Source organism: Acinonyx jubatus, chromosome X (assembly GCF_027475565.1).
Source record: "Acinonyx jubatus isolate Ajub_Pintada_27869175 chromosome X, VMU_Ajub_asm_v1.0, whole genome shotgun sequence".
NCBI lineage: Eukaryota > Metazoa > Chordata > Mammalia > Carnivora > Felidae > Acinonyx > Acinonyx jubatus.
In genome coordinates, this window is record NC_069389.1 from 1,367,557 (window position 1) to 1,391,941 (window position 24,385).

The 24,385-nt window shown below is 55.6% G+C and overlaps 2 protein-coding genes across 6 annotated transcripts in view; both read right to left on the minus strand.

The window, feature by feature from the left end:
* DHRSX (dehydrogenase/reductase X-linked) overlaps window positions 1-14,996 on the minus strand; it is a 203,218-nt gene extending 188,222 nt beyond the window's left edge. For all 4 annotated transcript variants that reach the window (XR_008289987.1, XR_008289988.1, XR_008289985.1 and 1 more), the window contains exon 1: window positions 14,865-14,996. Coding sequence is in view for 1 of the 4 variants with exons in the window: in XM_053202005.1 (XP_053057980.1) it covers window positions 14,865-14,973 (109 nt within the window). In the remaining 3 variants the exon portion in view is untranslated. The remainder of the gene's footprint in view (window positions 1-14,864) is intronic.
* On the minus strand, window positions 5,306-15,005 carry ZBED1 (zinc finger BED-type containing 1). 2 transcript variants are annotated; one of them, XM_053202001.1, is made up of 2 exons: window positions 14,865-15,005; window positions 5,306-8,789 (listed from the first exon to the last, which is right to left on the minus strand). In XM_053202001.1, exon 2 carries the CDS (start codon window positions 8,734-8,736, stop codon window positions 6,652-6,654), a length of 2,085 nt encoding a protein of 694 aa, XP_053057976.1. In that variant the 5' UTR covers window positions 8,737-8,789; window positions 14,865-15,005; the 3' UTR covers window positions 5,306-6,651. The 2 variants fall into 2 exon arrangements, with proteins under 2 accessions (XP_053057976.1, XP_053057977.1); XM_053202002.1 differs by having other exon boundaries at window positions 5,306-8,786; window positions 14,865-15,002.
* Between the last annotated feature and the right edge of the window lie 9,380 nt (window positions 15,006-24,385).

The window sequence follows — 24,385 nt, forward strand, 5'->3', positions numbered from 1 at the left end:
TTCGTGTGAGAAGCTACTGCCCCGAGTGAGGATAACAAGGGATCAGAGCGGCAATCCCAAGAAATATGCCATTATGAACCCCAGACCCACAGGGCTCTGCACACATTCCCTTCGTATGGCTGGTTCCCTGGAAAAGCAGGGTGAACATACGGGTGGAAGAAACAAGAAGTCAGCAACCGACACGGCAGGGACTTGGGCAGCGGACGGCCAGCGGGGCCAAGGGGCCGTGGATAAGGCACCCAGATGACCCAAGTGCCGGAGGACATCTCGTCTTGTGACCAGAGGAAGCTGCATCCTTGTGTGGTCCTAACCCATCTGTCCTGATTTATTTCACAAGGGACCAAACTGTCCTTGGGCAGGTGGATGGATGCATACACCAGGGCCCACGCAGGCAAGGGAATATTATTCAGTGTGAAATAGAAATGAGCTCTCCAGCCATGACAAGACATGAAATTACCTTCAATGCACATTACTAAGTGGAAAAAAACCAAAAAGTCTGAAAAGGCTTCATCCTGTGTGATTCTAGCTATAAGACATTCTGGAAAAGGCAAAGCCATGGGGACAGAAGAAAGATGGGCTGCCGGCAGGGGCTGGGGAGGGAGGGATGAGGAGGGCAAGCACAGACAATGTTTCGGGCCATGCCGTGGGTCTGTACGTCGCTCTAATGATGGACACGCATCACCGTACGTGTGTGCAAATCCACAGTCCGTACAACGCCAGGCGTAAAGTCTCATGTAAATCCAACTATGCAGGGAAACCGGGGACATTTCTGTATTTTCCCCTCAACTTTGCTGTGTGTGCACCTAAAACTGCTCTAAAAAATAAAATAAAATCTATTAATTAAAAAAAGAAAAAGAAAAAAGAAAAGGAAAGAAAAGAAAAGAAAGGAAAAGAAACACAACGCTATGCTAGATGTGGTGTTCAGGAAGAGCCAACCGCCAAGGAAATATCTGTCCCGGGAGGAAGAATAAGTAGAAGAAAATATGCTCCCTGTGCAAGACACAGAGGGCGTATCCTGGGCATGTGCTGGGTATTTCTAAGTAGCACTGCATTTGCAGGTGAATATAAGCTCCTCCCCTCCCATGGGCTGGGAGCAAACCCTGAGCAATGTGGTTGAACCGGAGAGTCGATTGGGCATGACAGTCGGGGCGTCTGGCCCAGCTGAATTCACTCAAGTGCTCTCGTCAACCAGCCCGTGTGATGGTGAATCATACATGCCAACTTGACTGTGTTGAGGGAAGCTCAGAGAGCTGGGGAAGCATTCATTCCTCCTGGGAGTGTCTGTGAGGGTGTTTCTGGAAGGGATCAACATTTGATTCGGAGGATTGGGTCAAACCAAGGGTTTTCTGCACTCTGGGTGGGCCTGGTCTAATCAGTGAACGGCAGGAGTAGCACCAAACACGTGGAGGGAGGGATAATGTCTGTCTCTGCTGGAGGTGACTCATCCATCTCCTCCTGCCCTTGGACATCGGTGTCCCTGGTTCTCAGACCTTCAGACTCAGAATGAATCACACGGCAGGCAGATCATGACACTTCATGGTCTCCTAAGTGCATGTGTCAATCCCTCATAAAAAAATAAATAGATCCAGATTCAGATGCGTGGCTGTGTGGTGGTCAGAGTTCTCCAGAACAACAAAACCAACAGGATATCTCTATATAGGACATAGGAGATACATGGATGGATGGATGAATGGATGCAGGAGAGGCATGAGTGGACTGAGGGATGAATATAGGGGAAGGATGGATGGATGGATGGATGGACAGATAGACAGATGGATGCAGGGGAGGGATGAATGGAAGGATGGATGGGTGGGTGGATGGATGGATAGATAGCTGGCTGGCTGGATGGATAGGTGGATGGATGGAGGGATGAATAAAGGGGAATGATGCATGGAGGGACGGGTGGATGGAGGGAGGGAAGGGATGGATGGAGGGATGAATATAGGGCTGGCTGGCTGGCTGACTGGATGGATGGATGGATGGATGGATGGATAGGTGGATGGATGGATGGAGGGATGAATATAGGGGAATGATGGATGGAGGGATGGATGGAGGGAGGGAGGGAAGGGATGGATGGATGGAGGATGAATATAGGGCTGGCTGGCTGGCTGGATGGATGGACGGATGGACGGATGGATGTATAAATGGATGCAGGGGAGGGATGAATGGAAGGATGGATGGGTGGGTAATGGCTGGCTGGCTGGCTGGCTGGATGGATGGATAGGTGGATACATGCAGGGGAGGGATGCATGGATGGAGGGATGAATATAGGGAATGCATGGATGGATGGATGGATGGATGGATGGATGGATGGATAGATGGATAGACAAATGGACAGTTGATGGATGAATGGATGGGTGGATGAATGGAGGGATGAATATAGAGGATGGATGGATGCGTCATGGATGCACGGATGAATGGATGGTTGAATGGGTGGGTGGGTGGTTGGATGGATGGATGGATGGATGGATGGACGGATAGATGGATGGATGGATAGACAGATGGATGGATGAATGGATGCAGGGGAGGGATGAATGGAAGGATGGATGGGTGGGTGACGGATGGATGGATACACTGAGAGACAAATAATACATACATAATAGATAGGGAATTGATAGGCAGGTAGAATATGCAATAGACTATAGACATAAACAGATATAAATAGGATATATATAAACACAGAATCCATCCCATGCAGACACAGAATCACAAAGCTTACTACGTACATAACAAATTAACATGGACGTAATTACGGTGATGCTGTCATCTGCCCATAAAGAGCAACGCCGATGTCCCCAACATTGTGCATGAGACATTGTCCTTCCTGCGTGCTGTACAGTCACCAGGTCCTTTCTGGGAAAACCCAGCCATGAGCTTCTTAGGAAAAACGTCCCCCCACTGCAAACCTCTGAGATGAAATGCACTTCAGAGACAGGTGCAGAGGCCACAGGACTCCATCATCCTAACCGAGAATGCGACGGCCCACATCCCCAAGGAAGCTGCTCCTGAGGAATGTGCCCCCCCCCCCATCTGCTGTCGGTCCCCTGCAAAATGCACACCTTGTCTCCTGTCACCGGGAGAATGCAGCATGTCGGGGACAATGGAGAAGCCACTGGATGCAGGAGGTGGGACGGACCTTGTCTGTGGCCGGAGGTCTGAGAGCTGAGCGGAGAGTCTGAGAATGTGCCCAGAGAAAGGAATGTGGACAGCATGAACAGAGGGGCTGCACGGAGACCCCCCAGCCTTGCACAAACAGCCTACAGGGCCCTGACATGCACCAGCACCCGAAGAACCCAGGGACGAGGAAGGCTGGGAGTCACTGGTCCAGGAGGGACCCTGGGTCTATGTGTCTGGCAAGCAGGGAATGTCTACACGGCGGCTGCAGGCTGTGTCTTGGGAACCGAGTTCTGGGCACAGGATTGTCTCAAACGGCCGAGGTGCCTGTGTGCTAAGAGCATGGGGCCGGTGTGCATCCCTCGGGATCCAGCAGAGGACAGGAGGCTTCACCAGGACTGTTGCAGCAGCCCAAGGAAACGTGACCTTCCACCTGCATGGACAGAGAAAGGAAGCCGCCAATGGTCAGAAAAACGTGGCCAAGGGGGCCACCCTGGTGAAGCTGAGTGAGGCCACAAGCCGCAGCCCTGAGCTCTGAAATGTCACAAGAACAGCTCGGCCACATTGCAGGGCCTCACTTCACAGACACTGGGAGGGGCTGCCTTGAGGATCAGGTGCGCAACGGCATGAGGGAACCCAAGAATGACCTGGCCAGGAAGACACAGAAACACTGCAGACCCAGACGAATGGATGGATGGATGGATGGATGGATAGATGGATGGATGGATGGATAGATGGATGGATATATGAATGTGTGAGTGGATGGATGGATGGATGGATGGATACATGCCTGCATGGGTGGATGGATGGATGGACACACTTGGACCTGACTACAGATAAGCAGTCTTGCACATCATCACCACACAGGGAAGAAAAGCTTCCCTGTGCCTTGACCCCAGCAGAGGACGCACAGGTGGTGAGCTCTGGGGGCCCAGCATCGAGGACGAGCCCACTGCAGCCCTCGGGCAAAGGGTGGGCAGCCCATTCCTTGTTAGACCCCTGTCCCTGCCCAGCACGAGCACAGTAAGGATGGTGTCTGTGTTCATACGGAGCTGTTACGTTTGCAAGCAGTACTAACCCAGTCAGAAGGGCCAGACTGTTTCACACAAGAGACGCACAATGGATGGGAGACTTGCGCACACCATCTGTGCACACACAGGGTCACAAGTGCACAGGGTTCACTCTGGCTCCTTTTCTCAGCCTTCTTGGGGCTGTTATAAAACAGAGTTAAAATGACGCCCTCCTGCAGAAGACGAACAAGGAAAAAGAGAAAAGAAAAGAGAAAAGTGAAGAGAAAAGAAAAGAGAAAGGAAAGGAAAGGAAAGGAAAGGAAAGGAAAGGAAAGGAAAGGAAAGGAAAGGAAAGGAAAGGAAAGGAAAAGAAACAAAAAGAAAAAGAAAAAAAGAAAAAAAAAAGAACCAAAGATTAAAAAAAAAAAACAAAAAAAACAAACCCAGGTCAGACTTAGGGCTTTAGAAGATGTGAGCATAAACCCAGATGTGCTGTGTAGTCCCAGACAAGAGAGTGCAGATAGGCTGGGGGCTGTGTGCGCATAAGCAGTGCTCACGGACCCCCACAGTGCCCACCGGGGACACACAGAGACAGATGTGCATCCCAGGGAACACGATGCAGTGGGCAGGTTCACAAGACTAAAACGGGGCCTCAACTCAATACGTGTGTGTGCAAAAAAAATTTTGTTGTTGTTGTCTGTCGCTTGGGTGGCTCAGTTGGTAAAGCAACCAACTTCGGCTCAGGTCATGATCTCACAGTTCACAAATTCGAGCCCCAGGACGGGCTCTGTGCTGACAGCTCAGAGACTGGAGCCTGCTTTGGACTCTGTGTCTCCCTCTCTGTTTGCCCCTCGTCTGCTCATGCTCTGTCTGTCTGTCTGTCTCTCTCTCTCAAAAATAAATAAACAAAACCATTTGCCTCCTAAGCCAACCCAGTGAAGGAAAAGGCAAATGCCTGCTCCTCCTGGCATCACGTCACCAGGGGCGGCTTTATTCACACACATAATTGGGATGCACAAATATCCAGAGGGGACCACACCTTTTCTCATCTCCAAGGACCTCAGAACAAAGCACAGTGAACTCATTCTTCGAGGGCCAGAAAATCCCTTAAACAAACCAACCAACGCCTCCCTTGTGGTTCGACTGCTTCTTTCGTGACGAACACACATCAGACAAATTCATTAGCAGCTCATTTGTTTCTCCGGTTTATTCAACAAGAGTCAAATTCCAAAGCGTTAAATAAGAAAAAGGAAAGAAAGGAAAGAAAGAAATCCCGTGGGGAAGGCTCATAGTCAGTTGTTGGCGTCAAGATACAAGCCTGGGCCTGTAGACACTGGGGGGGTGGGGGTGGGGGGGGAGTCACCTCCCAGAGGACACGGACCAATCCCGGTTGGTGATCGACCGTGACGCTCTCAGAAGCCGGGGCCCTGCACAATGTCGCCAGCAGCTTGCCTGTTGAGCCACAGCGACCCATAAGTACCGAGTGGTAGTTTTTTTGTTTTGTTTTGTTTTTAAATGGGGGGGGGGGGGGCCTCACGGTGCCGAGTTTAAAAGACAGAACGGAAGGGTCCCTTGCCCCGGATTCCCATTAAATCACTCTGGGTACATGCAGGCCCCTGGTATTCTGTACAAGCAGGGCTTGGAAGGGTGCGGGGGCCTTATTCGCATCCTGAGAAACACGGTGGAGAAACCAGCCCTTGGAAGCATCGCACAGACACACACACAAACAGCCACGGGCAGGGCTGAAGCTGCCGGCGGTGCAGGGCTCAGAAAGAACGATGCCCACAAAGCGCATGGGGGCACAAGGGGGCAGAGACGCCGGTGGGAAAGGCACAAAACACCTCTCTCCCTGCTGTTGGGGACGCGACTGCCGCCCACGCGCCTTTGGAACGCATCGCACGAAACCTAGAGCCGGTCTGTCTTGCAAACAGGAGGCGCTTGGGCTGAAAGAGCGCGCGCACCCTTCCAGCCCGCACGCAAGGTGCCAAGGTCAATTCGAGAGTAAACGTGAGTGCATCAGTGCCCCAGATGCGTAAAGTCCTTGTATGACGGCGTCTGGCGACGGAAGGACATGGGAGCTTTGATTTTTTTCTTTCTTTCTTTCTTTCTTTCTTTCTTTTTCCCCATGCCTGGGGATTATCCCAAACCCTCTGGGTCGGGAGTACTCCGTCCTTGAGGGTGGCAAGAGAAAGGAGCCTCCCCCCTTCCCCTCCTGGCTGGGGATCTCTGGGGCTTTACAGTTGCAATCAGCATCCAGCCAGCGAGTGGGTAAAGGGGCTTCCAGAAGTTTCCTAGTTGATTTGTGCCCTTCCGCTGGGGCGCATGGAGGCTCTCCCAGGAAACGCGCGGAGTGGCTGCTCCTGGATGCGCACAGCCGCGCGTTTGCGTCCTGCGCCTGCGTTGGTGACGGCACCGGCCGCGCACGCTCATGCGCGCAGGTGCGCACCGTGGGTATTTACAGCGGACTACACATCAAGGGTCAGCTTCGTGGTGACGCCCCCCCACCCCCCCGCCCCCACCGCGGCATCTACACGAAGCCGCTGTCCCTGATGCCAAAGAAGCCGGCGTGCACGGCGTCGCCCAGGGGGAACATGTGCTCATGGTTCAGGCCCCACTCGCCCTCGTCCTCGTCCTCGGGCTCGGCCTCCGCGCCACTGCGCGCATTCTCGTACAGGAAGACCTGCTCGTCCACATGTGCGGGGGCCAGGCGGTTCCTCTTGGCGCTGACCACGTTGGCGGACGAGCCGAAGAGCCGCTCCGGGAAGACGCGGGTAGCCGCCACGCACCAATATTTCTGCAGCACCTTGGGCAGCACGGGGAACAGGGCCAGGCGGTCGGACCACCACTTGAGCGGGTCCTCGTTGAGACCCAGCACCTTCTGCGACTTGAAGTTGCTCAGCTCCTCGACCACCTGCGCGTGCCACTCTTCCTGGTCCTCCGCGCCCCCTGTCTGGCAGAAGATCTCGGCCAGCATGCTGTTGATGACGCTCGTGGGCGGCGGCGTGGACGCCAGCACCAGCTTCTTGACCGGGGGCTCCTCCGGCAGCGCGAACATCTTGTCCTCTGCTGGCCGGTAGCCGCCCTCCTTGACCTTGTCCAGAAGCCCCTTGGCCTCCTCCACCACCCTGTTCTCCACCTGCTGCCTCTCGAAGGCAGACAGGAAGGGCAGACGCTTGTAGCGGGGGTCCAGGAAGGTGGCCACGTTGAGGAACATGTCGATCTCCGGCGTCTCCTGGTAGGTCTTGGACAGCTCCTTGGCTATCACCTCCTTGGCCATGCTGACCTCCTTGCAGTCGGTCTCCTTGATGTTGAGGGTGGTGTTCAGCAGCATGTGCAGCAGGGGCTTCACCATGCTGATGGTGGGGTACTTGGAGGCGGACAGCATCTCGGCCACCTGCTTGAAGGGCTGCAGCAGGTCCACCAGGCCCTCGATGGTGGCCCACTCGGCCGCCTCCAGCATCAGGTGGTGGTTGTTGCTGTCCTCCACCAGCACGCCGGCGATGATGAACTGCTGCTCCCTCAGGCGCTGGAGCATGGCCAGCGTGCTGCCCCACCAGGACACACGGTTGCTGACCAGCATGCAGGGAGCCACGTTCTGCTGCTTCTGCTTCTCGTAGAGCATGTACATGGCCACCGCGGACTGCTGGAAGTACTCGACCAGCTTGCAGCAGCGGCCGAGCAGCCCGGCCAGCTTGGGCAGCTGCAGGGCGCGCTGGATGCCCGCGTTGAACGTGTGGCCCAGGCAGGGCATCTGGACCGAGATGTCCAGCAGGGAGCACGCCTTGGCGATGTCCTTGCCGCCGTCCGTGGTGGCCCCGAACACCTTGCTGCTGATGCCCCACTCGATGAAGACCTCGTACAGGACCCGGGTGATGCACTCGGCCGCGTTGTCCTCGGGGACCTCGAACGTCTTCAGGCAGCGGGAGCCCACGGACAGGCAGCCGGGGGCCCCGCCGCCCAGGAAGTGGGCGGCCAGCGTCACGTACGCCCGGTTCTGGTTCTCACTCCTCCACATGTCGGTGGAGATGCCGCACCAGGAGGCGTCGCCCAGCTCCTTGAGGACGGCCTCGCGCACGGCGCCGTACTTCTCGGGGATGGCCTTGCTGCACACGAACTTCCTGCTGGGCAGCTCGTACCTGGGGTCGGCCGTCTTCAGCAGCACCTTGAAGGTGGGCTCGTCCACGATGGAGGCGGGGTACAGGCCCTCACAGATGAGGCCGAGCACGGCGGCCGTGAGCTCCTGCTGCCGCTTGCTCTCATGGCCGTGGCCAGCCTTGGCGGCCAGCGTGTCCTGCGGGGCCAGCTGGGAGGCCTCGGGCTTCAGCTTGGAGAAGGCGGTGGCGAAGGCCTCGCGCATCTGCTCCGTGTTGCTCTTGACGAACTCGCAGAACTCGTCGGGGTGGTTCTTCTCCAGGTGGTAGGACAGGTTGGACGTGTTCCCCGAGTAGGCAATCTGAGCCATGCAGATGCGACAGTATATCTTTTTCCACTGCAGGATGCATCCCTCGGCGTTCGTGTCAAAGCCGAAGTACTTCCACACTTTGCTTTTGGCGCGCGGGTGGGCCACTAACTTGAGGTCCGTCTGGGACGGGTCCAGGCCCTTCGCCTCCATGGCTTCTGTGCCGCGGCCCGCCTGTGGGGCCTCCACTCATTCCTGCGCACCTGCTGGGAGCCGGGAAGACAAACACAGCGTGAGAAGGGACCCAGGCACGGGCGAAGAGGGAGCGAGCACGCGGTCTGCAGGCCGCGGGGCACGGGGACCCGACCGGGGCGTGCGTGGCTTTGGCAAAGCGGAGGGGGCTCGCTCGCGCAGCTGGGCTGAGTGCTCTCTTCCTGCAGCTCAGTCCCACGTGCGGGGACGCCTCCGCGTGTCTGAGAACATGCACGTCTGTGGGTTTCTCTGTCCTCATAGCTCCTTCCTCACGTTGGCTGTTTATGGTTTCCTGTGCTACCGCATCCGCCAACCGGGCACCTGCCGGAAGGGGTCACTCTTGGGGACACTGCTCGCTGCGTGCGGAAGCCCACGTCCCCAAGGACCCCAGAGGACCCACCACCACCGCCTGCTCAAGCCTCGTTTTGGGAGCGAGGACGAGAGGCGCACGGCGTCCAGGAAGCAAACACAGGATTTCACTTTCGACAGGAGAGCCTTTACGTTGCCTAACAGGCATAGCAATTTTTTTTTGTTTTTTTGTCCTCCAAATTTGACAGTTTAAAGCGACGCCTTTGGGAACATGGCACGCTCCCTTTTGAGCTTGGGCACGTCCGTGATCGGGAACATCGTGGGGGCAGGAACGGACATCGTGATTCCGGGAGCTTCTCAAAATGCCCCCCTGTGCGCAGAAATATGCATTTGCTGTGCACGGGTCCAGCAACGCCAGGCTCTCGGGGGGGGAGGTTTTCATGGCCTAGGAGACAGGCCCCAGGGTGCCCGCCGTCCCTGAAGCCCCAGAGTCTGGCCTCTTGGAGCCGCCAGTCAGGGCGCAGATGCCCAAAAGGGCAGCTGGGTTCTGTCGAAAGGTCTCTGTTAGGTCTGCAACGTTTTAACCCGCCATAAAGTGCTCAGGGCGTCACAAGGCAAACTACACCAACCAGGCATTTTCTGAGTATTGGAGACGTGGTCAGAACAAAATCTCAGGGTGCACAGGAAACCGAAGACTAGACCTCCCACCGAAATGCAGGTACTCCCAGAACCTGGAAATGGAACCACATTTGAAATAGGACCCCACTGTGATTAGGTGAAGGATGTCAAGAAGAGGTCATGGGAGGGACACAGCCTCAAGTCCAGGGACGCCAGGAGCCCCCAGAAGTGGAAGAGGCAGGAAGGACCCTCCCCTGGAGCCTCTGGAGGGAGTGGGCTCAGACTGGCCTGGATCTCAGTGGTCCTTCCCCACCTGGATCTCAGTAGTCCTGCCCTGCCTGGATCTCAGTGGTCCTTCCCCTCCTGGATCTCAGTGGCCCTGCCCTGCCTGGATCTCAGTGGTCCTTCCCCACCTGGATCTCAGTAGTCCTGCCCTGCCTGGATCTCAGAGGTCCTTCCCCTCCTGGATCTCAGTGGCCCTGCCCTGCCTGGATCTCAGTGGTCCTTCCCCACCTGGATCTCAGTAGTCCTGCCCTGCCTGGATCTCAGAGGTCCTTCCCCTCCTGGATCTCAGTGGCCCTGCCCTGCCTGGATCTCAGTGGTCCTTCCCCACCTGGATCTCAGTAGTCCTGCCCTGCCTGGATCTCAGTGGTCCTGCCCTGCCTGGATCTCAGAGGTCCTTCCCCTCCTGGATCTCAGTGGTCCTGCCCTGCCCGGATCTCAGTGGTCCCGCCCCGCCTGGATCTCAGAATCTGATCTCCAGAGCTGGGAAAGGATGGATTTCTGACATTGTAAGCCAGTGGCACTTAGGTAAGGGTGACCCAGAGCAGTCCTAGGACAAAGGTGAAACTTTAAAAGATACTGTCAACACCATGCCGCAAAGGCCCCCGCGTCCTCACAGGCAGGCACGCCCCTCCACGCTGGCCTGCCTGAGGCTTTTCAGGAAGATGTCACAATACCCCTGACGGGGCAGTATGGTCCCCGGGCGGCACAGAGGGCACCACAGCTGTGACCCGCTCCAGGTAAGGAGCTAAGATACGGGGCGCGGAGTCTCCAGGTCAGGCGGACAGTCAAGGATCCGCGAACAGTGTGGCACCCTGGTTCCGGAAGGGGAACGTCGGACCCGAGGAACACCATGTGGGTGTCCCATGTGTCCAGTCTCCCTACCACGTCATCATCGTTAGAATACGTGTCTTTAATTTAGCGGAATGAGGTCAGGAGACCCCGACCGAGGGTTGCACACAATCCTGGCGGCATCCCAAGCAGGGCCTGAGGGCGGGTGGGTCTTCTAGTTGCTTTCTTCCCCTTGGTGCACAGAGTTAGGTCAGAAACTCAGCCTCCCTCCCCCTCCCCCCCGCCCACGGCTCAAGACAGCAGGTGACGGTTTCCTGTGAGCCCCTGGAAGGCCACCGGGCAGGGCTGCCTTCCGCGGTCTATGAGGTCCGTGCCGACTCAGCCACCTGTAAAGGTTTCTTCAAGGCCGCCTTTCACAGCTCATACTGGCGGGTGCTCCAAGGACCTCTGGAGGACTGTCCCCAAGAACCCACCCCCCCCCCCCGCGAGGACCGCAAGCTCTTGCCTTTTTCAATTTTTTTTTTAATGTTTATTTTATTTTTGAGACAGAAAGAGACAGAGCATGACTGGGAAGGGGCAGAGAGAGGGAGACACAGAATCTGAAACAGGCTCCAGGCTCCGAGCTGTCAGCACAGAGCCTGATGCGGGGCTCGAACTCACAGACCGCGAGATCGTGACCTGAGCCGAAGTCGGCCGCTTAACCGACTGAGCCACCCAGGCACCCCACTCTTGCCTTTTTCAGAGAGAGGTCGGTATCCTTCCCAAACAGCGCATCCCGAGGTGGGGGGGGGGGAGGGCAGTGGACACGGAGCCTACCACCTTCCAGAAGTCCCGGCACTCAAGAGACCAGTGAATGGCGAACACCAAAAACAGGGCCGCGACAGTCGCTAGCCTACTTTGCCTCCTGGAGAAATGTCCTTATTTGTTTTCAACTGAAAAAACTGTGTCACTGCTAATAACAGATCATTGGCTTCTGTTATTTTATGTCATGCATTTTTTAACGTTTATTTACTTTTGAGAGAGAGACAGAAAGACAGAGCATGAGTGGTGGAGGGACAGAGAGAGAGGGAGACACAGAATCCGGCCCAACGCAGGGCTCAAACCCACAGACCGTGAGATCATGCCCTGAGCTGAAATCAGACGCTCAACCGACTGAACCACACAGACGCCCCCCAAACAGAATTTTTAAGAATTTTCTGCAATATCAGAACGGCGCCCTGAAACACATCAAGTCGATTTTCTCTCCTTTTCAAAACTCACTGATGCATCGAGACGTGTAATTTCCAACAGACAAACCCTCCATTGATGGTGCCAGCGTGAGCAGGTGTCCCCAGACAACACGACAATTTCCGGAAGGTTTGAGGCCAGTGCTTGGGTGTTGGGATGACATTGGGATATTAAATGCAGTAAAATAATAATAATAATAATAATAATAATAATAATCGTGTATTTTTAAGATCTGACGGATAGATACACCTCAGCATGTGATGGGCCGTCTAGCCAGGGTTGCCCACACAAAAAATCTGGAAATGAGACTATCTCATCGGAACTCGGTTTGCTGATACGCCGTCTCTAAAAAGACATGACCAACATTCATTCCTGAGTCTGTAACGATCTTGTTTGTGGATCAATTTTAAGAAATTGAGAAATTTTAGCAGGCAGGACCGCTCACCTCTTAGCTCTTTATTTCTTACCCGCATACAGTCTGAATGACATCAGACATCATGCCTGCCACGTGTAACCCCTTTTATAAAACGTGCAAGAGACAAGCGCCTGGCTGGCTCCATCGCTTAAGCGTCCGACTTCGGCTCAGGGCATATCTCACGGTTCGTGGGTTCGAGCCCCGCGTTGGGCTCTGTGCTGACAGCTCGGAGCCTGGAGCCTGCTTCCGATTCTATAATACTCTCTCTCTCTGCTGTTCCCCTGCTCGTGCTCTTTCTGTCTGTCCCCAAAAATAACAAATAAATAAATAAGCATTAAAAAATAAAACAAATAAACAAAAGGTACAAGAGCCACCTCCTGGTCTGAGTTCACACAAAAACACTCAGCTTTTTACTGTTTAGCTCGAGGCCCCCAGGACAAAGTTCCATGGCTCTCCTTCAAAGGTGCGGTCTGGGGAGGAGAAGATCACAAAAGGTTTAAAAGGCACAGCAAGGCATGGGCAACCGGCAACCAGCAGACCTCAGAGGAGACCCCCTCTTCCCACAGTATCTAAAATTGTCTCTAACGCGACAGACAGGCGGGGGGGGGGGTGGTTCGCGTGGGGCCAGCCAGGAAAAAGTTCATCTTTATATGTAACGATCCAGTTCTGGGGCACAGATAAGGACTCCTCTGGTGGACATGTGACTTCAGGACTGGCTTGTATTTTCACCGTTTTTTTTTTTTTTTTTGGTTTGTTTGGTTTTTTTTAATCAACAAGTGGAAAGACCAGACCAAGCCGTCAGCTCTGACACACAGAAACAAGTTCTTGAAACACGCAAGTTCAAATCCCGTTGCCAGATTGACCCTGTCTTTTCTGGGAACCCCGTGGACGGGCTCCTACACAGGCGACAAAGCCCATCTAAGGGGCCCGTCTAAAAGCGAAATCACATGGAAACACAGAAGCCACCACGTCCTACAACTTGGGGCGGCTTGCCCGTAGCTTGTCACTGTGCCCAAGCTGATTTAAAAGGCACCAGTTGACTTCCCAGTACTGGCTGGCTCGTCACCCCCCACCTCCGCTGCCTTGGCTTCTACTGCCTATAAATGTGTTAGAAAATACCAAACTCCAGTGTATCAGACGCCACAAAACTCAGGTAAAAATCAAAGATTCACTTCCCTGAGTGGAGGTTGGGGAGGGTGGGGCTCCCCCAAAACAATCTCTTCTTCCTACTCACAGCTGAGGCTCTCAGGGTCTGACCCAGACCCCCCCCCCCCCCCCCCCCCGTTAGCGGCTAGAGGGCGGAATTGAAAAGTACAGTTGGATCTTGAACAACGTGGGGGTGAGCGGGGGCCAAGTGCCCCCAGCCTGGAAAGCCGGCTTGTCACTTGCGGCTTCGCACACGGTTCGTGAGTGTGGACCCAGAACCTCACGGGTCCCAGGAACGGCGCGCTGGCCCCTACTTTGTGTATCAAGTAGAAGACGCTGTGTTCTTCCAATGAAGGAAGCTACAGAAAAGGAAAGGTGATTAAGAAAATGGGAAGGGAGAGAAAACGCACTCGGAGTGGTGTGGTGTCATTGTGCAAAACAAAAACAAACACAAACAAACACAAAAACCCAGAAAACTCGCATGTGGGTGAAACTGCACGCTTGAGGCCGGAGTCGTTCAAGCCTCAGCTGTATTTTGGCGACAACACACCCTCTCCGTGTGGCGCATCTCGGGGTGTGGGGCGGGGGGTGGGGGGGTGGTCCTGCGGGGTGCTCCAGGGACTGGCACAGCTCCCTGGGACCCCCTCCGCAGGCGGCAGCAGAGCCGGGGGTACTGACTGCAAGGTAGCGCACTAGCCCAGTTCCCGGCGAGTGCCGTGTTTGGGAAAGGACTCCTCTGTGGCCTAAAAATAACCCGCGGCCCGTGCGCACCCTCTGGAGGGGGAGGGGGGGCCCGGGTCCCCGTGAGGCCGCGCGCGCACCGGGGCCTCCCGGCGGCGGGGTCCGCGGCCACGCGGCCGGTCCCCACCGCTGCCCGGCGCGCCGGCGGGTCCCGACCCGGAGCTCCGGGCGCAGCGGGGCGCTGTTCCGGGCGCGGGCACCGAGCGGGCCCCGGCCAGGCCTTCCGGGAAGAGGCCGCCGCCGCCGCTGCCACCGCGCCCGGGGCTGGGGGAGGGGAAGGGGGCACCTCCGGGGCGGCCCCGCGCGCGCCGTCCCCGCGGGGACCCCCGGCGGCGCGCACGGCAGCCCCAGGACCGGGGAGCGGGGGAGGGGGGGCTTCCGGGAGACCCCGGCCCCGACCCGGCGGCAGCGAGGAGCTTCGGGGCTCTCTCGCCCCCCGCCCCGCCCCGGCCCGCCGCGCCGCGCGCCGCCCCCCTGCAGCCGGCCCGCCCGCGCCTCCCCCCCCCGCGGCCCCGCCGAGCGACGAGCGCGCCGCCCCCTCCCCCCCAGCCCCGCTGACCTGGCTCCGCGAAGCCCCCGAGGCAGCGCCGCAGCAGCTGCGCCAACACCACCGCCGCGCCCGCCGCGTAGACCCGCAGGGCCGCCCGCGCCGCAGACAAAGGCGACATGGCTGCCCGGCCGCCGCTTCCGCGCCGCCCGCCGCCGCCGCCCGCCCCCGGGACCCGGCGCGACACCGGCCGGCGGAAACGCGCCCGCGCGGCCCGCCCTCCAAGCCCGCCCCGGCCCGGGAGCCCGGACCCCGCCCCGACCTCCCCCCCCCGCTCCCCGACCACCGCCCCCCTCCCTGACCCCGACGCGACCCCCGAACCCCGCCCGGGACCCCGCCCCAACCCCCCGCCCCCCTCCCGGGGCCCCCACCCGACCCCGGGCCCCCGCGCTGACCCCGACCCTACCCCCGACCCGACCCCCCTCCCTGACCCCGACGCGACCCCCGAACCCCGACTCCCCCTCGGGGCCCCCGCCCCGGCCCCGGACCTCGCCGTGACCTCGACCTGACCCCTGATCCCCGCGCTGACCCCGACCCTACCCCCGACCCCCTCCCTGACCCCGACGCGACCCCCGAACCCCGACTCCCCCTCAGGGCCCCCGCCCCGGCCCCGGGCCCCCGCCGTGACCCCGATCTGACCCCCGATCCCCGCCCTGACCCCGACCCCTGCCGTGACCCCGACGCGAACCCCTAACCCCGCCAGGGACCCCACCCCAACCCCCGACCCCCGCCGAGGCACCCACGCCCTGACCCCGACCCGACCCCCAACCCCCGCCCTGACCCGGACCTGACCCCCGACCCCCCCCTGGGGCCCCCGCCCTGACCCCGACCCGACCCCGGGCCCCCTCCCTGACCCCGACCCGACCCCCGATTCCGGACCCCCGCCCCCCATCCCCCGCCTGGGGCCCCCACCCTCACCCCGAAACAACCCACAAACCCCGAATCCCGCCCGGGGCCCCGGCCAGAGGCCCCGACCCCGGGTAACCGCCCTGACCCCGGACCCCCACATCGACCCCGGACCCCGCCCACGGACCCTGCCCGACCCTGGACCCACGTCCCAACACCCCCCCCCACCCCGCCCCGGGGACCCTGCCATGACCCCGAGACCCCGCCTGGGGACCCCTCCCTGACCCCAACCCAACCCTGGACCCCGGCCCGAGAGTCCTGCCTGACCATGGACCCCTGCCCGGAACCAGATCCGGACCCTGGACCCCTGCCCGGACTCCGCCCCAATCCTGGACCCCTCCCCAGACTCTTGCCCCCCTTCCCGAGACTCCTCCCTCACCCGGCCCACACCCTGGATCCCGCCTGATGCCTCCCCGACTCCGCCTCCGGACCCCCTCCCCAAACACCCTGCCTGACGCTGCCCGGGCCCTGGACCCCTTCCCTGGAAACTCCACCGCTACCCCGACCCCTCCCTTGATCCTGCGACCCCGACCAGATCCCGGACCCCAGCCGGGGACCCCTTCCTGGCCTTGCCCGGCTCTGCCCAGGGGCCCTGCGTCTGTCACTTGCTAGGGACCCAGCCCGGATGCTAGACCAGAGATCCCCATCCGGACCCCCAACCCCTACCCAGTGACTGCCTAGCAGGCCCAAGACACCCGACCCGAACCCCACCCAGATGCCAGAACCCCATGAGGGGACCGTACCCATGGGCCTCTCCCGGACCAGGGTCCCCACACACCAGACCCTGGCCCAGGAACCCCCGGTGGAGCCTTGCACAGGGCCCCCACCTGAACCCCAGATCCGGGACTAGGACCCCTGCCCGGGACTTCCTTCCAGATCCCGCCTGGACCCGGGTCACCCACCTAGGGACCCTGCCCAGAGGTAGGATTAGAGATCCCACCCAGACAGCACCACCCACCCGACCCCAGCCCGGGGCCCATGCCCAGACCAGAGACCTCTCCCAGAACCTGGAAGTCCTGCCCAGGGACCCCTTCCAGACCCCGGGACCCTGCCCCCACCCAACACTCGTCCACAGTGCAAAACCCTACATGGACATCCACATGAATGAATCCCTGCCCAGACCTCGCACTCCCCCATCCAGGCCCCCACTCAAATCAGGGACCCTCACCCAGACCCCTACCAGACCACAAAAGTCCTATGAGGACCCCCGCAGGCCCCCACCCAGACTCCCGCAGGGACCCCCAGCAGACCCCACTGGAATCACACATCCCCACACATCGTGGCTGGGGACTCCCTATGCTGCTTCTGGTCACAGTCCTGCCTGGACCCCCCTGAGCCCCCCCCCCAGACCCATGTTGGGATCACTGGAGTTTCACTGAGACTCCCCCACAGACCCCCTACCCAGAACCCCACCACCATGATGGACACCTAAACCCGGCTACCCCACAAGGACCTCAATACCTGCCAGAACCCAAGACTCCCACTCATATTGCCCTCAATGCCAACAGCCACCTGAATGCAGATTAGAATCTCTTTCACACACACACACACACACACACACACACACACACACACACTAGGAGAGACCACCGGATCCCACACCTGTCCATAACCCTCCAGATCCCAGACCCCCACCAGGACCCGGGATCTCCCAGGACTCGCTCCCCTAGGAGGTGAATCCCCCCCCCCCAAGCCTGACTGCAGGCTGCACCCTTTCACTCCTGGCCACCTGGACTGGCTTCCCATGCGAATCTAAGAAGCCAGGCACACACACAGCTGCTTCCTGCCACCCCCAGCCAGGTTCGGAAGGTTTCTTTTGGCCTTTGCAACCTTCTGTGCTGCAGATCAGGAAACTGAGGCCAAGAAGCCTTCCCAGGATGCCCTGTGGGACCAGAGTACATGGGCCTGCCCTGCTCGGCCAGGTGCACCCAGCATAGACCATCGGGGAGAGTCACCGTACCTGTCACCTGTGCCCTGTTCCCCACAGCAGCCCCTGCCCTGTGGGGTGGGCAGTTTGTGGCTCACAGCGTGAAAACGACGAGGGTGTGGAACCCGGGGTTCACCAGTGAGCAGCGGGATTTCTCAGCGTTTGTGCAAAAGCGGCCAGGACAGGCATGTGGTCCCCTCCACTCCTCTTGTCCAGTCTCCCCTAAGTGCCGTATCGTGAGGTTTCTGCAGCCGTGAGCTGGGGAAGGGGATCCTGATAGCTGAGACCTTGCCCCAGATGCTTCCTGCAGTGCTTTTAGGGGACCACCCCCCCCAAGTCACCTTCCTGATCTGGAAGACACAGATGCTTCTTCAGTCTGGTTTTTATCACACTTGCAATAAATCACCCCAAATGCAACTGCTCGAAACGAGACACTGGTTCCACTCAAGGTCTCCCGGGGTCCAAACTGGGGCGTCCACCCACTGGGTCCCTGCGGGCATCCCCCGGACAAGGATGAGCACAAGCGCTCGGGGGCCGTCGGCCGGGGGCAACCCTGGGCTCCTGGAGGCCCCTCTCTGGCCCCGGTGGGTGTCCCCCAGACCCCTCTTCTTGCAATGCGTGCCCCTTGCCCTCTGCCGTATCTCTGTGCCTCCAGCTGGACAAGGTTGTCTGCTTTTGAGGGCTCGCGGGATTAGAACGGTCTGAGCAGGTTAATCTAGGATTACCTGCCTATTTTCAGGTGCATAGCTAAGTGACGTCTGCAGAGTCCCCTGTGCCCTGTGACGATGCACGCTCACGGCTGCCGTGGGGACGCGGGCCTGGCCACTGCCTGGCCTGCTACAGCGTGGTCTAGAGATTCCTGTCCGTTCGAGGAGCCGCGGGCCCCACCGCTTGGAGGTGGGTTGATCTGGGCCCGAAGAGGAAGGCACAACCCCAAGGCTGAAACCCTCTGTGGGAAGACGGTGAGGCAGAACGGGGCTCCCGTGTGGTTGTCCCGTGGCCACGCCCTCCCGCAGGTGCCCCGTGCGCAGTGCGAGGACCTCATGATAACCCTGAGGGCTCCGGACTGTGTTTACAGTTTTCCTTGTTTTAAAGTCGGGGGTGGGGAGGGGGGCCCCTGGGTGGCTCAGTCGGCTAAGCGACTGACTCTCGATTTCGGCTCAGGTCATGCTGTCACGGTTCTTGAGATCGAGTCTGGCCTCAGGCTCCGCACGGGGTGTGGAGACTGCTTGGGATTCTCTCTCTCCCTCCCTTGCTGTCTGCCCCTCCCCTGCTGATGCTCAATCTCTCTCTCTCTCTGCCAAAATGAATAAGCAAACTTAAAAAATAAAGAAATAAAAAATAAAGTGGGGGGGGCAGAATGCAATAATGGTGGATATAAACGGTGCCTGCAGTCTGCTTGGTAGGCAGGTGAGTTTGCACGTGAGGACACAGCCTCCAGGCATTTTAGGAACAGGAGCACGGTCCCCATGGGAGGGTGTGGTAGTCTTGTTGCAATAATCCCACAAGCTGGCGGGGACCTCGAGCCTAGTGGTCAGGCGACAAGCAAGGTCTGAGCCTGGCCCCTGGGATCAGAAGGGGCGTGCGGTGAGGGGAGAGCAGAGTGGAGCAGGGAATTAATAGGTTGCTCAAGGGTCTCGAGTTCTATATGGAAGCATAGGGTATGGGGCCCGAATATTGGCCCTTACAGCATCATGTGGTTGGGAGTGTGGCGGCCAAGGGACGTGGTGGAGGGGAGGGGGCGTTCCGGTGTTTCACTGACCGGCAAGGCCACAAACGCCGAGCCCAGCTGAGCAAGCACACGGATGTTTCCCCTACCCGTCTGGAGAGACTGTTTTAAAGTGTGTGTCCTAGAGGTGGGATCCAGAGTGGCCAGAAAAGACACACACACAAAAAATCTGAGGCACCTGTTAAAAATGCAGATTCTGGAAAATGCTCCCAGGGCAAGTGAGTCACGACAGGCTGGTAAATCCTGAAAGAAATCGGACAGAAAACTGGGGTGGACTCCAAGGTGTGGTTTTGGGGAAATGTGTTCATCCGTACAGGGGAGTATTTCTCAGCTGGGAAAAGGATCCGAGTGTGGAGGGGTGCTGTTACATGGACGGACCTCGAACACATGATGCTCGGGGCACCTGGGTGGCTCAGTCGGTTAAGTCTCAGACTCTTGGTATCGGCTCAGGTCATGATCTCGCGGTTCATGACTTTGAGCCCCAAATCGGGGTCTGTACTGACAGCTTGGAGCCTGGATCCTGCTTCGGATTCTGTGTCTCCCTCCCTTTCTGCTCCTCCCCGCTCACGCTCTCTCTCTCTCTCTCTCTCTCTCAAAAATAAGCATTTAAAAATTTTTTTGAAAAAATTCCAGACAGTGAATATTGCAGAACTTTTGTGTTTTGCTTTCAGAACATTGCAGAACTTTTGTATTTTGTGTTTTGGTTTATAGTTTCTTTGGTTGTTTGGTTTTTCAGTTTTGGTGCAGTTTGTTTGGTTGTTTGGGTTTTTTTTGTTTGTTCGTTTTGTTTTGTTCTGTTCTGCCTTTCGTGGTCCCTAAATGTGCAAACAGGTGCAAGACGCCAGGTGTCTCCATGGGTGCACACAGAATAAGGGGTAAATCTGAAGTGCCCCTGGGGGAAAAGCAAGACCAGGTGTTGTTGAGGTCTGTTTCCAAGTCTGTAATCCGATGTTATTCCGTGTCTTTGTGATGAGCAGAAGGAGAAAGCAGGCAGGTGCAGCTGAATCAAGTCTGGCCATAGGTCTTTCTCCAAAGCGGGCTGTCCTCCCGAGCCTCGAGGTGGCCTCGGGTGGCCACAGAACCCCTCTGCGAACATCTCACGTGTGCGTTGCTTCCCAGAGCACTTGGAAGGGCCCCCCGAGCACTTTACAATGGCCCCCGAGGACTCACCTTATTTTGCAACGTGAGGGATTGTATGCAATCCTGTTTATTTTGAGTGTAGACCCTTGGAGGATTTGAGAAAACATGGTCAGAGAAGTTAGAAAATGGGAAAACCTTTTTGGGCATTAGGACCTCATGTGCTCAGTGTACGTGATCTGGAAAAGTTCTGAACTCCTCGGACATTGTTCCTGCTAGGACTCTAAAAATGAAGGGAAGCTAGTCATTCCTGCACCTGAAGTCTTCAACGTCATTCCTCAAATTCCTTTGCTTTAAACCTTTTGTCCCAATCACGACCCCACCCCCCACCACCCCTTCTTCTCAAGGGTCTGTTTTTGACCCTGGCTAGAAAATACTATTAATGTTCTGTTTTTCTCTTTATTTCTATTCTGGGGAAGCAAATTCTTTTCCAAGTGAGGAAATGCCTGACTCTATTTCCCTGGGAATCTGTGTAGTTGGATGTCAACGTTGATGGCCCCGGAAATTCTGTAATTATATCCCCTCCATGTTTATGGTTATGATTGAAGTTGTGACTACTTTTTCCATTAAGACTGGTTTTTTTTTTTTTTTTTTTTTTTTTTTTGTATGTTGGGTTTGCTCTCATTCTCCCAGGAGCATTTATTCCACGTGGACTCTTGGTCCCTGATTTTACTTTGTGTCCTGTATAAGTGCTCCCAATCATGTGGCCCCTGGCCATTCATTCTGAGAGAATAACAGGACTCATGGTGGGCATATCCCGCCGGGATTTGTTGGGGCCATGGTTGAGGGCTTCGAGCACGAATATTAACGTTGGGATTTTTCTACGAGGCCAGCGGTCCTTGGGACCAACTTGTCTTGGAGCAGAACAAAGACACCCAAAGAAATGCATCGTACACACCAGCCCCTACCTTTTGTCTGCCTCTCATTGTCCACGTGGTGGGTCCACATCCACATGAGACCCAAGGTAACTTGCTGCTGTTTTGTGATGGAAGCCCCTGCTTGCTCAGGAGGAAACCAGAGACTGTTAACAGTGGCGGGAGCTTCAGAGGACAAGATCAATCCCACCTGTGCCCAGGAGAAGGCACAGACCCATCCAAGATGGCCGAGTCTGGAAAGTTCCCCACAGCACCCAACCCTTGGTTGAGTCTTCTATCTACAAGATGGCACTCACAATCCCACGCCCAGATAACACAGGTTTTAAGTACACGAGCCTTCCTCCTACAGCTTTGATTTATTTGTTATATTTTTTTTAAGTGTTGGTATCATTTCTATGGCGAAAACCAAGATTTCTGGAATTGGATTGGCCAAGATGGAATTTAGCATCCGTGCCTTACTGCCGGTGCCTTCCAGTAGGTTTCTGATGTTTTTGCAACACGGTTTCCCCTTTTTGTTATCACTCAGTGGCTGATATTTTCAACATCTTGTTTACAACCGGTGAGCGTCTAGCGTTAGGTACTTTTTTGATGGCAAAGAAGGACTTTGGCATGGTCGTATTTACTCACACTCCTCGATTCTCCAGAGAACTTTGCGTTCAATTAAAAGTGAGGACTTCAGAAAAAAAGGGGGGAAGGCCATCTGGGTGGCTCAGTCAGTTAAGCCTCCGACTTCAGCTCAGGTCATGATCTCACGGTTCGTGGGTTCAAGCCCCGCGTCAGGCTCCATGCTGACAGCTAGGAGCCTAGAACCTGCTTCAGATTCCGTGTCTCCCCCCCTCTCTGCTCCTCCTCTGCTCACACTCTGTCTTCTCTCTCTCAAAAATAAACATTAAAAAATTTTTGAAAATAAAGTGAGGACTTCAGGACAATGTAAGATGCACACCTGACTTTCAGAAAACTGTGTTTCAGTCAGAAATGAAATGACATAAAAATCTAAATGGTGTTCCTGGGGCGCCTGGGTGGCTCAGTCGGTTAAGCGGCCGACTTCGGCTCAGGTCACGATCTCGCGGTCCGTGAGTTCGAGCCCCGCGTCGGGCTCTGCTGGCTCAGAGCCTGGAGCCTGCTTCCGATTCTGTGTCTCCCTCTCTCTCTGCCCCTCCCCCGTTCATGCTCTGTCTCTCTCTGTCTCAAAATAAATAAAACGTTACAAAAATAAATAAATAAATGGTGTTCCTTTCACCTCCCCCACCTCTGTTCATTATGTAATAAAGCACATTTTATTTGTGAGAGTCCTTTCTTTGGGGTAAAACGTACATTCGGTAAAAGGCACCCATCTTGGGCATACCATTCAATGAATTTGGACAAATGCCCATGACCATTGGATGCCCAGACATCAAGATGTAGAAAACTGTCATCACTCGGAAAAGTAAGTGGCACGGCCTCCCCAGTCAGCCCTCCGCCAAGAACCAATCCTTTTTTTTTTTTATGTTTCTTGCAAGCAAAGTTAGTTTTGTCTGTTCTACGACTTCACATACATGGAATCACATCATAAATACTCTTGTTAAAATCTTCTGTGAGAAAATGCGATGCATCTATGTTGGTCCACGTATCTGTGGTTGGTTCCTTTTTATTGCTGAGTACGATTCCATTGTATGAATATACTACAGTCTGTTTATCCATTCACCTCTTGGTGGGTGCTTCATTGTTTATGGTTTCTAGCTATTCGGGGACATTATTTCTTCAAAAACTTTTCTGCCTCATCTCTCTCCTCATTATATATATATCTTTCTCTTCATCTCTCTCCTCATTATGTATGGATATATAATCCATACATCATTATTACATATGTATATATGTATATTTATATGCATGCATACATACATATGATATTATAATATTATATGATTATATATAACATATAATATTATTACATATGTAATTATATGTTATTATTTTACGTATGTAAATGTATAAGCATAATTTCATATAGATGCAGAATAAGATAATATGTAATAAGGTACAATATATAAATACACACATGATAATACATAATATGTAAGACAATTATATACAATACAATAATAAGTAAAAAAATATATATTATAATACATTATAATTATGTATAACAATAACATATTTATAATTTGTGATATATTATTATAGTATTATAATATATAATTTTTCAATATGAAATTTATTGTCAAATTTGTTTCCATACAACACCCAGTGCTCATCCCAACAGGTGCCCTCCTCAATGCCCACCCCCCCACCCTTCCCTCCCTCCCACTCCCCATCAACCCTCAGTTTGTTCTCAGTTTTTTTTTTTTTAATTTTTTTTAACATGTATTCATTTTTGAGACACAGAGAGACAGAGCATGAACAGGGGAGGGGCAGAGAGAGAGGGAGACACAGGATCTGAAACAGGCTCCAGGCCCTGAGCTGTCAGCACGGAGCCCGACGCGGGGCTCGAACTCACGGACCGCAAGATCATGACCTGAGCCGAAGTCGGACGCTTAACCGACCAAGCCACCCAGGCACCCCTGTTCTCAGTTTTCAAGGGTCTTTTATGGTTTGGTTCTCTCCCTCTCTAACCTTTTTTTTTTTCCTTCCCCTCCCCCATGGTCTTCTGGTAAGTTTCTCAGGATGCACATAAGAGTGAAAATATAAGGTGTCTGTCTTTCTCCGTATGACTTATTTCACCTAGCGTAACACTCTCCAGTTCCATCCACGTGGCTACAAAAGGCCAGATTTCATTCTTTCTCATTGCCAAGTAGTATTCCATTGTATATATAAGCCACATCTTCTTTGTCATCAGTTGATGGACATTTAGGCTCTTTCCATAGTTTGGCTATTGTTGAGAGTGCTGCCATAAACATTGGGGTACAAGTGCCCCTATGTATCAGCACTCCTGTATCCCTTGGGTGAATTCCTAGCAGTGCTATTGCTGGGTCATAGGGTA

Excerpts from the sequence above, each read along its gene's own strand:
- ZBED1 (XM_053202001.1), bottom strand. The coding sequence starts at position 8,736 with ATGGAGGCGAAGGGCCTGGACCCGTCCCAGACGGACCTCAAGTTAGTG.